Source organism: Salvelinus fontinalis, chromosome 12 (genome assembly GCF_029448725.1).
Source record: "Salvelinus fontinalis isolate EN_2023a chromosome 12, ASM2944872v1, whole genome shotgun sequence".
NCBI classification, from domain to species: domain Eukaryota; kingdom Metazoa; phylum Chordata; class Actinopteri; order Salmoniformes; family Salmonidae; genus Salvelinus; species Salvelinus fontinalis.
This window is the reverse complement of record NC_074676.1, coordinates 43,165,711-43,181,376: the sequence shown is the minus strand read 5'-3', so window position 1 is coordinate 43,181,376 and position 15,666 is coordinate 43,165,711. Positions and strand designations below refer to the sequence as shown.

Below are 15,666 nucleotides of genomic sequence, written 5' to 3'. Positions count from 1 at the left end.
ACTGGACTCACAATGACCCAACTTCTATCTGAACAGGGATGATCTCTGCATTGTCTGTTGGGGCCCTCCAAGACCTATACTTGACAACAGGCAGTAACCAGCGGGTTACTACTGAAGGGTTGTCTTACTCCAGTCCCGAAGAGCTGGCTGCGCAGGCTTTCAATCCAGCTCTGTTGTGACACCAGATTCAAGTATTCACTATTATGGTCTTCTCTCTGAACCCTGTCTAGCTGAAACAGATGCAGTGGTGGGTGCTTATATTTGTGTTATTTCACAAGTGTGTATTATAAATGTGTGAATTGGAAAGTTTTATTTTTTTGCATATCCCAACTCCCCTTGAGACACCCTCTGAGAGTGGTGTTAATATAGGGCTGAACCCTGGACTTAGTCCTGGAGGACCCTGGAGTACCCTGGACTTAGTCCTGGAGAACCCTGGACTTAGTCCTGGAGAACCCTGGACTTAGTCCTGGAGAACCCTGGACTTAGTCCTGGAGGACCCTGGAGAACCCTGGACTTAGTCCTGGAGGACCCTGGAGAACCCTGGACTTAGTCCTGGAGGACCCTGGAGAACCCTGGACTTAGTCCTGGAGGACCCTGGACTTAGTCCTGGAGGACCCTGGAGAACCCTGGACTTAGTCCTGGAGGACCCTGGAGAACCCTGGACTTAGTCCTGGAGGACCCTGGAGAACCCTGGACTTAGTCCTGGAGGACCCTGGAGAACCCTGGACTGAGTCCTGGAGGACCCTGGAGAACCCTGGACTTAGTCCTGGAGGACCCTGGAGAACCCTGGACTGAGTCCTGGAGAACCCTGGTACCCACCACCACGGTAATGAACATAATGAACCCAGCCCGGGTATGGTTGAACTCAGGGGGTTGTGGCCCTTGCCACAAAGTCCCATGATGTAGAGCGCTGCCTGAGAGGAAAGATACAAAGAGGAAAGTGAGAATAAGAGGTAAGGTTTAAGACATATATAGAGAATAAAGGTTGGGGGGAGGCCATGAGGGAAGGTTAAAGACATGGGAAGTATGAGCAAGCGTACAGGTTAGAGGGAGAGAGGGGAGGCACAGGGCCCAGGGGTAATGGTGTGCAATAGAGAGATGGTAAACGAGGGCACGAGAGAGAGAGAGGGATTACCATCATTCACATGTTGCACTCGATCATTCCCTCTATTGTACAGGCAGACAATAAGGGCCATGGGTGAAGGGCTTAAAAAGGATAGACGCACGCAGACAGCCAACTACTCTGGACAGAGACAGCAACCAACAGGTATCTATCTGCAAACTTTTTTTATGGACTTTATACAAAACCATATCTTTGGAGACACCCCTGGATTTGGGGCCCTTTCCTGTTATTAAAGTATATGAAGAATTAAAAGTAGTTAATTAAAACGTTTTTTTTTTTTTTTTTTTTATAAATGGGCCGGTTTTCATTTGTTTTAGAGCTTTTGGTCTTCTGATGAATTGAGGCTGCTGCAGGAATTGAAATGGCAACTATAGAATAATGTAATGTATTTCTTCACATCATATATTTTCACATTGCCCTTTCCAGCAGCTATGGTGGATGGATAACTAGGCCAGCGCGGTATGGCACCCCATCATGGTGGTCACAGAGCAACATGCTGACAGATCTATTGCTTAGCATCAGAAGATTAGTTGTGAAGCGTTGGGGGAATTACTTGGAAACAATGGTTTGAATCAGCTTGTTCAGCATTCTCATTAACGTGCCTTTAGCTTTGTTAGCTTTGGTACTTGGTTGCTCTTGATCAGATGGAAATGTGCATTTAAAAGGTTTTGAAATGAAATGAAATTTTAGAATGGATTAGACATTTTTGTTTTGCTTAAACACTTAGCATAATGTCTAGAAGTGCAGATGTCTTTGGTGTGCTTATATTATGGTACGTGTCACCACCTTCACATGCCATAAAACTAGAGATGTGTCCACTCTAAAGCGTAAAGGTGTTAAGGTTGACGTCCAAATAAAGGCCCTGCTTGAATACTTCAAAAATGCATCCTTCCTTCAGTCCTTTCTTTTTAACCTAATCACAGATCAGACTACATTGCGTTCCCTTATGAAAGTATGCCAGATTAGACCCAAGGACGGATGCATTTGATCAAATTGAGCTCATGGCTGAAACAGTTTACAAGGCCACACACCGTTGCAGTATCCACCCGTGTCTACTCCAGCACGTGTCCACCCCAGCAGGTGGGGAGGGTAAAGCAAAGGGCTGGTGGATGTTCCAGTGGGAACAATGTGCTGATCTGAGCTGTGTGGAAAGTTCATCACCATCACCTTGCCCTCAGAGCCAACAAAAATAATAACCTGAAGTATCAACAGAATTCTGTCATGCACATTTTAAAAGGGACCTTCCTCCTTTACCTTTAGTTTGAACTTAGACTTGCTCGGTTGGACTGCAACTGTTGAAGGGAGTTTGAATAAAGTTTGTTTAAATATATATATATGTTTCGCATTTGACGATGGTTTGATGTATTTCAATGTCTCTGAACCTGCTATAAAAGGCAAAACATTTTTTTTTAAAGGCTTACATAGGCTGTCGCTTCTCTATGTGATTATGAAACTTTCTGGTTGGTTTTCTCAGAGGAGTAAAAATCTATTAATTCAACAGCAAGTCTCTATCTAATGTATGTCATGAGTATGACGTTTTTTACAGCCTGATCTATTTTAAAAACAGGCTCTGAAAAAACTTAACACATGGTTCACTTTTTGAAAAGTAACAAATGTTTTCCTATACTTGGTGATGTACAGGATATAACAACATATGGTTAGAGTGATACATAGTGATTAACTGTCTATTCCTCTCTCATTTCTCTACATCAAATAGTTGCAGTGCATTTAGGAGGACTGTGCTATCCCAGGGTTCTCCTTGATGCTGTACACTTTAGCAGGAGGGGGTACACTCTGTGGGGTGGCCGCCCTCGTGCTCCTCATCGTCTCCACGGCGACCGACTTCTGGATGCAGTACCGCTACTCGGGAGCGTCGGCCAATCAGGGCCTCTGGAGGTTTTGCATCAATCACAAGTGCCACGCACACACCATCACTGTGGGTGAGTACTGAGTAGTGGAGTGTACAATCTACCTTTAACTTGTGTTTTAGGATCCACTCTCTTAATTTGTCTTACTTTCATGACAGTGTTATGACCATATAATGACAAGTTGTCAGCAGACATTGACATGGTTATGACCACAGACCTGCCAACTATTTAGAAATGTATGAATCACACAACTCCAATACATATGTAGGCCTACATACCGACAGATCAAGAAATGATAGCTGCACAGAGGAAGGAGATTACTTACCAATGTTAATATACTTATATGACGGTGTCCTCTCTGCACAGCCTTCTGGGATGCGACAAGGGCCTTCATGCTGCTGTCTGTGCTGAGCTGCTTTGCTGGCGTATTGCTGGGCCTGAGTGCCTTCGCCAACGGCACCAAGAGCAGGAGGGTCCGGACTGGGGGCTTCGCTCTGCTCCTGTCAGGTAAACACCCGATCTGAAAAGACAGGAAAGTTAAACGCATGTAAGACCTACCGGGGGTTTACTTTGACCTGTCCAGTTCCTTCGGGGAGAGTTGGAGGAGATGAGAGGTGGATGAGAGGGAGAGGAGAGGTGGAGAAGAGGTAGAGGAGAGGAAAGGAGACTATGAACGTAGGAAGTATGGGATAGTGGAGCAGTCAATAATTATTTTTAGTACATTATTTAATAGATTTGTTTATTGACTTGAACATCACCATTCTTCAAAAAGTGTTTCTGCTTTGGCCACCACACGTGTTTCTCTTCCTCCACCACTCTGTTTCATCCCTCAGGTTTCCTAGCTCTGTTAGCTCTGGCCATCTACACTGGCGTGACGGTCAACTTCTTTGGCAAGCGCTTCCTTGATTGGCGCTTCTCCTGGTCCTACATCGTAGCTTGGGTGGCCATCATCTTATCTTTCGCTGCTGGTAAACTCCTTCTCTAATAAACCCATCGGCCTTTAATGTGTTTTTAGATAGTATGTATTGTACACAAGCTATATTGCTATGTAGTGTACAGTCTGTAGTGTTAATATTGTAGCGGGGTTTATCCTCTGCAATCGATCTTCGATTAGCAATACTCACACTCCTTCCACAGATACGTGGTTAGGATGGATCTGCCAGCAACGGACAGTGCAGGTGCTGCAGATTGTGTCAATGTCACATGGGCTGCAAATAGCTTTTCAGGCCATCCAAATTCAGACTTGCCAGAAGTCTTAGTCCCTCTAAGTACAGGGTCTTGGCATATTGTCAATGTAAGGCAGTGACCATTTCCTTGTTGCTCGATCTTTCAGGTGGGTTCCAACTCTGTGCCTATCAGAAGAACATTGCCGAACTGCCTCCTACCAATGTTCAAGAAAGCTAAATGGAAGTCATCTTTTACCTGCACACTAAAGAAACAGCTACCAACCACTCGTCTTTACTATTGTCACAGATAGCAATGTGACAGCAGTTATGGAAACATGTTTGGCAAAATCTGCTGAACAGAATAAATAGGATTATTTGACTCCAGCTTTTGGTCTCTAGTTCACTGCTTAGTCTTTTAATCTGTTTTCTGGTTAATAGACAATGAAGTCATGTACGGGATGTTCTAATTGTTTAAACCAGGGGTGTCAAACATACGGCCCGCGGGCCGGAACCGGCCCCCAAGGAGGTTCGATCAGGCCCGCAGGATAATTTGAAAGTGGAAAAAATGCATAAAAGACATGGAATTAATATTTTTAATTCGCTGCAATTCATGGATTATCCGCTAAGGGGCGCACTCTTTCCATCAGAGTAGAAGACAAGCCGCATCACTGAGACAGACTGAAAACAGCAGACGGTATCAATGCGCCATCTGCTGCTTGTTACGACGTTGTTAATACCTTGGTCTCTACCTCTCCGCTACACCCTCATTAGCCAAAATGTCGTTATCCAAACGGAGAAAAGTAGATAAGGAGTGTAGAATTTTCAAAGAAAAATGGACCACGTCCTATTTATTTACAGAGATGCACGGAAAACCTTCGTGCTTGGTGTGTTTGCAACAAGTTTCGGTATTGAAGGAATATAATATTCGACGCCACTACGAGACTCATCACAGCGAAAAATATGACGGCTTGCAAGGACAACTGAGAAGAGATAAGATTAACGAATTGCTGGCGGGTCTGAGGAAACAGCAGTCAACTTTCATCCAGAGCCGAGAAGTCAGTGAAGCAGCGGTAAAAGCCAGCTACCTAATTGCTAGCGAAATAGCATTAGCATCGAAGCCGTATTCCGACGGTGACTTTGTTAAACGATGCATGATGAAGGCGGCTGAACTTGTATGTCCCGAGAAGCGACAAGCTTTTGCCAATATTAGCCTGACGAGGAATACTATAGCAGAGAGGATTTCGGAACTATCGGCAGATTTAGACAGTCAATTGAAACAGAGAAAGTCATTTATTGCATTTTCCGTGGCAATTGACGAGAGCACTGACATCACAGACGTGGCCCAACTGGCCATATTTATTCGAGGAGTTGATGAGACATTGACTGTTACTGAAGAGTTTTCCTAATGTTCTTGTGCTTCTTTACACCAAAACAAAGGAAAGACATGATATTTTGGTTATTTATAGCAGAGTATGGTATAATTTTAATGGTCCGGCCCACTTGACATCTCCCTAGGCCGTATGTGGCCCACGATGCGAAATGAGTTTGACACCCCTGGTTTAAACAAATGCTAATTGACCACTTTCCAGGTTACTGAATCACACCCTTAAGCCTGGGGGCGTGTTTTAAAGCAGGGTTAGGGTTGTGCTTCCACAAATCCATCCCTACTCACGTCTGGATAGCACTTTAGTTGTGTAAAGGCAACAGAGTAGAGCGATAGAAAGGGCCAAACCGCAACGGGAGCCTTAAAAATACTGTAGGCTACATTAACATATGCATGTAACTGGGCAGCAGGTAGCCTAGCGGTTAAGAGCGTTCGGACAGTAGCCGAAAGGTCACTGGTTTGAATCCCCGGGCACACTAGATGAAAAATATGTCTCTTGAGCAATACACTTAACCCTAATTGCTCCTGTAAATTGCTCTCGATAAGAGTGTTTGCTAAATGACAGAAACGTTCTAAATGGAACTTTTGCATGTACAGTGGCAAGAAAAAGTATGTGAACCCTTTGGAAATACCTGGATTTCTGCATGAACTGGTCATAAAGTTTGATCTAATCTTCATCTAGGTCACAACAATAAACAGTCTGCTTAAACTAATAACACACACACATTACGTTTATGTCTTTATTGAACACCCCGTGTAAACATTCACAGTGCAGGGTGGGAAAAGTATGTTGACCCTCCTTTGGCAGCAATAACCTCAACAAAACGTTTTCTGTAGTTGCAGATCAGACCTGCACAACGGTCAGGAGGAATTTTGGACCATTCCTCTTTACAAAACTGTTTCAGTTGAGCAATATTCTTGGGTGTCTGGTGTGAACTGCTCTCTTGAGTTCATGTCACAGCATCTCAATTGGGTTGAGGTCAGGACTGACTGGGCCACTCCAGAAGGCACATTTTCTTCTGTTTAAGTCATACTGTTGTTGATTTACTTCTGTGTTTTGAGTCTTTGTCCTGTTGCATCACCCAACTTCTGTTGAGCTTCAATTGGCAGACAGCCGAACATTCTCCTGCAAAATGTCTTGATAAACTTTGGAAGTCATTTTTCTGTCGATAGCAAGCTGTCCAGGCCCTGAGGCAGCAAAGCAGTCCCAAACCATGATGCTCCCTTCCCCATACTTTACAGTTGGGATGAGGTTTTGATGTTGGTGTGCTGTGCCTTTTTTTCTCCAGTGTTGTGTTCCTTCCAAACAACTCAACTTTAGTTTAATCTGTCCACAAAATATTTGGCCATTAGCGCTGTGGAACATCCAGGTGCATGTTTGCAAACTTCAGACGTGCAGCAATGTTTTTTTTTTGGACAGCAGAAGCTTCTTCCGTGATGTTCTCCCATGAACACCATTCTTGTTTAGTGTTTTACATATTGTAGACTCGTCAACAGAGATGTTAGCATGTTCCAGAGATTTCTGTAAGTCTTTAGCTGACACTCTAGGATTCTTCTTAACCTCATTGAGCATTCTGCGCTGTGCTCTTGCAGTCATCTTTGCAGGACGGCCACTCCTAGGGAGAGTAGCAACAGTGCTGAACTTTCTCCATTTAGACAATTTGTCTTACCGTGGATATCAAGGCTTTTAGAGATACTTTTGTAACCCTTTCCAGCTTTATGCAAGTCAACCATTCTTAATCTTAAGTCTTCTAAGATCTCTTTTGTTTGAGGCATGGTTCACGTCAGGCAATGCTTCTTGTGAATAGAAAACTCAAATTTTGGGAGTTTTTTTGTAATAGAGCAAGGCAGCTCTAACTAATATCTCGTCTGATTGATTGGACTCCAGGTTAGCTGACTCCTATTCGCTTTTGGAGAAGTCATTAGCCTAGGGGTTCACATACTTTCCCCAACCTACACTGTGCATCTTTAAATCAATGTATTTAATATAGACCAAAAAAACGTTAATTTGTGTGTTACTAGTTTAAGCACGCCGTCTATTGTTGTAACTTTTTACCAATTTATGCAAAAATCCAGGTAATTCTGAAAGGGTTCATACTTTTTCTTGCCACTAAACAAAAATGATAGATACAGTACTTCTTGCAACAGTTGATTTATTTTTGAACAACACCAAAGCAAAATCTCACAGAGACTTTGATTTACATAGAATGCAAATAAATACAGTAATCAAATAGAATAAAAGGACAATTATTTACAACACTTCAATAATGCAAAACCACACTGGGATCTTCATTGAGATTCTTGCATTGTGACCATTTGAAGACATACTACATGTGCTGTCTACTGGTGGGGAAGGAAGGCGACTGACAGTACTACTTTATGTCATGTAGGCATACATCTTTTAGCCCAACATCTGACAACTACCCAACCGTAACAGGATATAACAGACGTCACTTCAACGCTCTTCATGTCCCGTCAACACAGAGTACCCAGTATTGAGCTAGTCAGACAGATGTTAGATTGTCGATATGTTTCAAGTTGTCGGTTGAAAAACAAGAGGGAAAAAAACAAGTTAAAACAAAAATCACAGACTGATATATTGCAACGGTACAATGGGATTCTCAATGAAGAGTGGATTGAGCATTATCTCTGTGGTGGACAAGGACAAACTCAATGTGTGTGACAACCCCAACCCTGAGTGGTGCCGTGACCCTGAAACCGGCAGGTTGCACCCCTGAGAAGAACATAAGGTCTTAGCACCATCAAATTACTAAACTAAAGAATGAAAACGCCACCTCAGTCAAATGTTATGTCTTTGGATTTGGGCAGGTTCAGCAACTTTTAAAGTGCCCTCGCTTGCTCACCAGAGACATTATTTTGGCCTTTTTTTTTTAAACAAACAATTCTCACAACAGACTCCATTTAAAAAAAAAAAACCCTACAGGTTGCTAATCCCCCCATGGATAATCTTTATTGCATATTGAAATACGTTTTCTGGACCACCTATGTTTTGCTTTGTTTAAAATTAGGACCTCACTAACAACGTCACTTGATAGTTACACTTTTATGGTTGTCCTCTCAAAAAAGGTGACTCAAATGAGTGTGCATAATATATCAGTCAAGTATCCGATGTTCCAGACACATGCAATAACATACAGTATGTTGCTACTTGAACAGTCCTGAAACGTCTGAACCAGCAGGAACAAGTGTTTGTTCTCAACAGGCCTGTCAACGACTAGATTTGATTCTTTGCTTTTCACAGGTCAGTTCCTTCTAAAACAGTACAGAAGTCATCGACAGATATATTAAAATCTGAATAAGACAATAGTATTGGTTTGGAATATCCAAAACTACTTTGATGATCAAAGTAGTAGAAAATGGAACCTCTACAAAAGAGACGACATTCAACCTGATCGTACTCTTTTTGGCACGTTGAAGATGCATACATCCAGTGAGAATCAAGGGAGTGGCCTCCAAAGCATTGATCATTAAAACAGGTTTAAATCATGCCAATGGCAGGATTAATACTGCTGATCTTAAAGAGAGGAGAGGAAGAGACTGTCAGGAGAGGAAATCAAAATGGTTGCTCGGCTAGCTGATCCGTGTAAGAGAAGATATTTATTGTTATCATTATGGCCGATTACCAGAAGAATCCTTCAAGACTACCCGCATATGACTTAGTAGTGAAAGATTAAATACAGATCGACTTGTAACACCCTGATGAAGTGATACCATAGTAGAAGATAAGAGTCAAAAGTCCTCTCTGTGCACTCTGCATCTTTGGCCTTGCATAGCACTTGTACCTTAGTGTTAAAAAAGCAAACCCAGGACTAGGCTGGAATCAGGTCGTCTGCACAGACCACATGCTCTTGAAGAGAATACATAGGATGGAAACGAGCACACATTCCAGAGTTCTCTGAGTAATCGCTTCTTGTCAATCTGATCCGAGAGCAGATTGAGTTGACTATCGCCTCCCCTCTTCAGTTGGTGCTCAGTTTGAGCCAGTTGGCTTTGGTTTCAAGTCAGGCACACAGCAGATAATTTGTGTGTGTCCTATGTTGGCTTGGCTCTGCTTGCTGCGAGTCGTGGCTGGCCTGGGTCTAGCTCTCTTAAATATAGCCCTTTGAGATACCCATCGGTCTCTGAAATCATACAGGGAGGTGACGGGCCATCACTAGAACACCATCAAAATATCTCCTAGTTCTTCCTTCAAGTTCTTCTAGGAAGAGGACAGTATATCTTCAACACGAGAGCTCCAGTTCTCTTTTTTCATTGTTAGATCTTCAACTGGCGCCATATTGTCACATCCTCCACTCATGAGTCATCCAACATCTCCTCCGGCCAATCAGGGTTATGTGTCCTTATACCTAAGAAAGTGAAAGAAAGCAGTTCAGTATAATTATTTAAAAAAATAAAAGGCCTGAACACACCTCTTTGCGATACAAAAGGATTTGGCTTTGCATCAGCTGAGCTGCATCTCTTATGGGAATTTGAAAGTCAGAACTCTGAAAAGGGGAGGGAGAGGCAACTTGCACAACCACAAAAGGGCAGATAAGATATCTTAGGTCATCAGAAGTCTCAGTTAATAATTGTCTGAAATCACACCTGTGTATAACCACAGCACAGATATACGGGCATATGTCTCTCATAGAGATCTTGGACCAGGCTGCTGCTCAATCTGCTTGAGCCAACTGACCAGGTCCTGCCGCTGTATAGCCATCAAAGATAGGTGCCTAAAGCCTGCCAGAATCTGGAGCCAGGCAATGAAAAAAGTCATGCTTGCGTTCATATATAAAAGGGCAAGTTTAAATTAAAGAAATTACATGGTTGCTAGTTGTGGTTGTGACATATTATGTGGAGGTTATGATATGGTTGGGTGGGGGTCGTCTTACCCACTCTGTGAGGAGAATTCAGGGAGGGCACCTAGAGAGGTCAGCTGTTCCTCCAGAGCCACGATGCGGAGGCCGATGTATCCCGACGATAGCAGCAGCAGTACCACCCTAAAACACAGAATGTTAAGTCACATTCTCATGCAGCTTCATTATACATCAATTCAAAGTAGACGTAGGCCATGCAAAATGAGTTTCCTCCAAACCCATTGTCATCGTGTGGTAGAGCATGGAGAAGAATGGGAGAAACTCGTAGCGTCACACCCAAGGAGACTCGAGGCTGTAATCGCTGCCAAATGTGCTTCAACAAAGTACTAAAGGGTCTGTATACTTACGTAAATGTGATGTTTATTTTTTTTTACATAAATTAGCAAAAATAACCTGTTTTTTCTTGTCATTTTGGGGTATTGTGTGTAGATTGATGAGGGGGAAAAACAATTGAATCAATTTTAGAATAAGGCTGTAATGTAACAAAATGTGGAAAACGTCAAAGGGTCTGAATACTTTCTGAATGCACTGTAGTCTTCAAAGAGCACATTCCAATGCTTAAACTTAGTCTCACACAGCAGGTAGTACTATATCTAGATATGGCACTGCTGGACCTTATGTAACTCACAGGTCAGAACTGCTGCTGCAATATGTTACTTTTTTTGGGGTGACACGACAATTCAAAGAAATGCGAGTTATAGATCTGTCACTCATTGAAAGCCAGTCTAAGAAGCTGTAGATCTGTTCAATGTGCGCTATTTCTATGCTTCCCATTCTTCTGCCTCTTCCTTTCGGTTTTGATCACACAGCTAAAAATACAATATTTTGGGTTATGGAAAATATTTTTCACAGCGGTTTAGATGGTACAATGATTCTCTATACTTGCTTGTTTTGTCACAAACTGAAATTTGCCAAACTATTAGAATCTTAGCAATCAGGAAATGGCAGCGCGATTTCTGCATAGTGCATCTTTAACCAGACACATAGCTTTTGTTAATCTCGTTGTTTTATCACGCGTGACTAAACACACGTATGCAAATGCTGTTAGGAACACATTGGTTACCATGCCTACAGAGTATACACCTGGAAACGTGTTGGTTACCATGCATACGCCTGGAAACGTGTTGGTTACCATGCCTACAGAGTATACGCCTGGAAACGTGTTCTGTGAAACGAGAGACCCTAAAGCTTACACACTCACGAATGCCATAAACTGAGCAAACACAGAATAGGCTACGTGTTTAGTAAATAGAGATTATTGAAGGATGAGTGTTGAAAGAGATTGTGATATCTCACATCACAAAATAGGGCTACTTAATGTTAGATCCCTCAATTCCAAGTCAATGAACTAATCACTGATCATAATCTTGATGTGATTGGCCTGACTGAAACATGGCTTAAGCCTGAAGAATTTACTGTGTTAAATGAGGCCTCACCTCCTGGTTACACTAGTGACCATATCCCCCACCATATCCCCCACGCATCCTGCAAAGGCAGAGGTGTTGCTAACATTCACGATAGCAAATTTCAACTTACAAAAAAAACAAACTGCGTTTTCATCTTTTGAACTTCTAGTCATGAAATCTATGCAGCCTACTCAATCACTTTTTATAGCTACTGTTTACAGGCCTCCTGGGCCATATACAGCGTTCCTCACTGAGTTCCCTGAATTACTATCGGACCACCATTTTATTACATTTGCAATCGCAACAAATAATCTGCTCAGACCCCAACCAAGGAGCATCAAAAGCCGTGCTATAAATTCTCAGACAACCCAAAGATTCCTAGATGCCTTTCCAGACTCCCTCCACCTACCCAAGGATGTCAGAGTACAAAAATCAGTTAACCACCTGAGGAACTCAATTTAACCTTGCGTAATACCCTAGATGCAGTTGCACCTCTAAAAACATTTGTTCATAAGAAACTAGCTCTGGTATACAGAAAATACCCACGCTCTGAAGCAAGCTTCCAGAAAATTGGAACGGAAATGGCGCTAGACCAAACTGGAAGTCTTCCGACTAGCTTGGAAAGACCGTACCATGCAGTATCGAAGAGCCCTCACTGCTGCTCGATCATCATTTTCCCAACTTAATTGAGGAAAATAAGAACAATCCAAAATGTCTTTTTGATACCGTCGCAAAGTTAACGAAAAAGAAGCATTCCCCAAGAGGATGGCTTTCACTTCAGAAGTAATAAATTCATGAACTTCTTTGACGAAAAGACCATGATCATTAGAAAGCAAATTACAGACTCCTCTTTAAATCTGCGTATTCCTCCGAAGTTCAGTTGTCCTGCACACTGCCAGGACCTAGGATCAAGGGAGACGCTCAAGTAAAAAAAAAAAATACTATATCTCTTGACACATTATTTTCATCAATCATGGCCTCTAAACTATCAAGCTGCATACTGGACCCTATTCCAACTAAACTACTGAAAGAGCTGCTTCCTGTGCTTGGCCCTCCTGTTGAACATAATAAACGGCTCTCTATCCACCGGATGTGTACTAAACTCACTAAAAGTGGCAGTAATAAAGCCTCTCTTGAAAAAGCCAAACCTTGACCCAGAAAATATATTTTTTAAACTATCGGCCTATATCGGATCTCCCATTCCTCTCAAAAAGTTTAGAAAAAGCTGTTGCGCAGCAACTCACTGCCATCCTGAAGACAAACAATGTGTACGAAACACTTCAGTCTGGTTTTAGACCCCATCATAGCACTGAGACTGCCACTCGTGAAGGTTGTAAATAACCTTTTAAATGGCGTCAGACTGAGGCTCTGCATCTGCTCCTAGACCTTAGTGCTGCTTTTGATACCATCGATCACCAGATTCAATTTGGAAACCCAAATTGGTCTACACGGACAAGTTCTGGCCTGGTTTAGATCTTATCTGTCAGAAGGATATCAGTTTGTAGATGGTTTGTCCTCTGACAAATCAACTAAATTTCGGTGTTCCTCAAGGCTCCGTTTTAGGACCCCTATTGTTTTCACTACATACATTTTACCTCTTGGTGATGTCATTCGGAAACATAATGTTAACGTTCACTGCTATGCGGACGACACAGTTGTACATTTCGATGAAATGTGGTGAAGCCCCAAAATTGCCCTCCCTGGAAGCCTGTGTTTCAGACATAAGGAAGTGGATGGAGGCAAATGTTCTACTTTTAAACTCGGACAAAACCGAGATGCTAGTTCTAGGTCCCAAGAAACAAATAGATCTTCTGTTGGATCTGACAATTGATCTTGATGGTTGTACAGTCGTCTCAAATAAAACTGAAGGACCTCGGAGTTACTCTGGACCCTGATCTCTTTTGACGAACACATCAAGACTGTTTCAAGGACAGCTTTTTTCCCATCTACGTAACGTTGCAAAAATCAGAAACGTGAAGGGGAAAAAAATGAATCCATGCTTTTGTCACTTCTAGGTTGAGACTACTGCAATGCTCTACTTTCCGGCTACCCAGATAAAGCACTAAATAAAGTTCAGTTAGTGCTAAACACGGCTGCTAGAATCTTGACTAGAACCCCAAAATTTTATCATATTACTCCAGTGCTAACCTCTACACTGGCTTCCTGTTAAGGCTAGGGCTGATTAAGGTTTTACTGCTAACCTACAAAGCATTACATGGGCTTGCTCCTACCCATCTGTCTGATTTGGTCCTGCCGTACATACCTACACTCACAAGATGCAGGCCTCCTAATTGTCCCTAGAATTTCTAAGCAAACAGCTGGAGGCAGGGCTTTCTCCTATAGAGCTCCATTTTTAAGGAATGGTCTGCCTACCCGTGTGAGAGACACAGACTCGGTCTTGATCTTTAAGTCTTTATTGAAGACTCATCTCTTCAGTAGGTCCTATGATTGAGTGTAGTCTGGCCCAGGAGTGCGAAGGTGAACAAAGGCACTGGAGCAACAAACCGCCCTTGCCGTCTCTGCCTGGCTGGTTCCCATCTCTCTACTGGGATTCTCTGCCTCAAACCCTATTACAGGGGCTGAGTCACTGGCGCTCTTCCATGCCGTCCCTAGAAGGGGTGCGTCACTTGAGTGGGTTGAGTCACTGACGTGATCTTCCTGTCCGGGTTGGCGCCCTCCCCCCCTTGGGTTCGTGTCGTGAGGAAGATCTTCGTGGGCTATACTCGGCCTTGTCTCAGGATAGATAGTTGGTGGTTGAAGATATCCCTCTAGTGGTGTGGGGGCTGTGCTTTGGCAAAGTGGGTGTGGTTATATCCTGCCTGTTTGGCCTTGTCTGGGGGTATTGTCGGACGGGGCCACAGTGTCTCCTGACCCCTCCTGTCTCAGCCTCCAGTATTTATGCTGCAATAGTGTGTGTGTCGTGGGGGGGCTATGGTCAGTCTTATCTGGAGTATTTCACCCCCTCCCCCCTCCCCTGAGCCCTAGGACTACCTGGCCTGATGACTCCTTGCTGTCCCCAGTCCACCCGGTTGTGCTTTGACATCAGCTGATGTAAGAAGGGCTTTGTAAATACATTTGATTGAGACGCTAGAGGTCACTTACAGGTTAAAGGTTATTTAAAGTTCACTTACAGTATTAGGTAGATGAAGAGGAGAGTGTTGAGGCTGCTGGCGTCTCTCTGGATGAGAAGGGAGCAGGCGTCCCGTGTCACACTCCACACCCATGAGCCACCTGACCCGGAAGAGATGGAACGACACTTGGTTAACATCTGTAGGTCATCTCCAGCCAGGACGGCTTTTATTTAAAATCGCCAAATAAAATAAAATCCACTTCAGCAAACACAACAGGCTTGTCAGTGGCTCACTGCATGAAAGCTTTTGTACAGTCACGTGCATTTCTGTTTGTGTGAGAAAAGGAGCCAGCCAGAAACATAGACCTACATTGTGGGTGGTTAGCTGAGAGGTCCTCTGAGGAGCTGTCTCTCTGCTGTGTGTTTATGCTCCTCGGGGTGGAGTTGCTCCCTTGAGGCACTAGGTCTGAGAAGGAAAAAAAAGGGGGGGGGGGGGCATACACGTTAGTCCATCTCTGAAAACATGACCTTGGACTTTGCATATAGAGGTCAGGTACATACACAACAGATAACGCTAACTTGTAGCCAACTGTAAACTTTATTAGTATACACATTAAGACCTATAAGAGAGGTTGAACTTTGTGCTTAATATGAAACCTAGTCCTAGATTAAAAAAGCATGATCAAGAGAAACAGGCCAGAGGGGTATCCTACGAAGCAAGCTACATCTACTCAGGGTTTTCTGAAGCTAACCAGCTTCACATTCCAACTCA

General features: G+C 43.2%; 2 protein-coding genes across 5 annotated transcripts in view; one reads left to right on the top strand and one right to left on the bottom strand.

The window, feature by feature from the left end:
* The first annotated feature begins 695 nt into the window (after nucleotides 1–695).
* Nucleotides 696–4,635, top strand: lim2.2 (lens intrinsic membrane protein 2.2). The gene is made up of 4 exons (XM_055940853.1): nucleotides 696–3,063; nucleotides 3,358–3,498; nucleotides 3,825–3,959; nucleotides 4,325–4,635. Exons 1-4 carry the CDS (start codon nucleotides 2,886–2,888, stop codon nucleotides 4,393–4,395), a joined length of 525 nt encoding a protein of 174 aa, XP_055796828.1. The 5' UTR covers nucleotides 696–2,885; the 3' UTR covers nucleotides 4,396–4,635.
* A 3,042-nt stretch (nucleotides 4,636–7,677) lies between these two features.
* si:zfos-943e10.1 (GRAM domain-containing protein 2B) overlaps nucleotides 7,678–15,666 on the bottom strand; it is a 28,329-nt gene continuing 20,340 nt past the window's right edge. For 3 of the 4 annotated variants that reach the window (XM_055940849.1, XM_055940850.1, XM_055940852.1), the window contains exons 9-12: nucleotides 15,265–15,360; nucleotides 14,956–15,055; nucleotides 10,438–10,541; nucleotides 7,678–9,908 (exon numbers count right to left, since the gene is read on the bottom strand). In XM_055940849.1, the coding sequence (XP_055796824.1) occupies nucleotides 9,856–9,908; nucleotides 10,438–10,541; nucleotides 14,956–15,055; nucleotides 15,265–15,360 (353 nt within the window). In that variant the 3' untranslated portion in view covers nucleotides 7,678–9,855. Of the gene's footprint in view, nucleotides 9,909–10,433; nucleotides 10,542–14,955; nucleotides 15,056–15,264; nucleotides 15,361–15,666 lie in introns of all 4 variants that reach the window. The other variant, XM_055940851.1, reaches the window with a different exon arrangement.

Coding starts and splice junctions, on each gene's coding strand:
- lim2.2 (XM_055940853.1), top strand. CDS start 2,886: ATGCTGTACACTTTAGCAGGAGGGGGTACACTCTGTGGGGTGGCCGCC. Junction 3,499..3,824: donor CTTCGCTCTGCTCCTGTCAG/GTAAACACCCGA, acceptor TTCATCCCTCAG/GTTTCCTAGCTCTGTTAGCT. Junction 3,960..4,324: donor CATCTTATCTTTCGCTGCTG/GTAAACTCCTTC, acceptor TCGATCTTTCAG/GTGGGTTCCAACTCTGTGCC.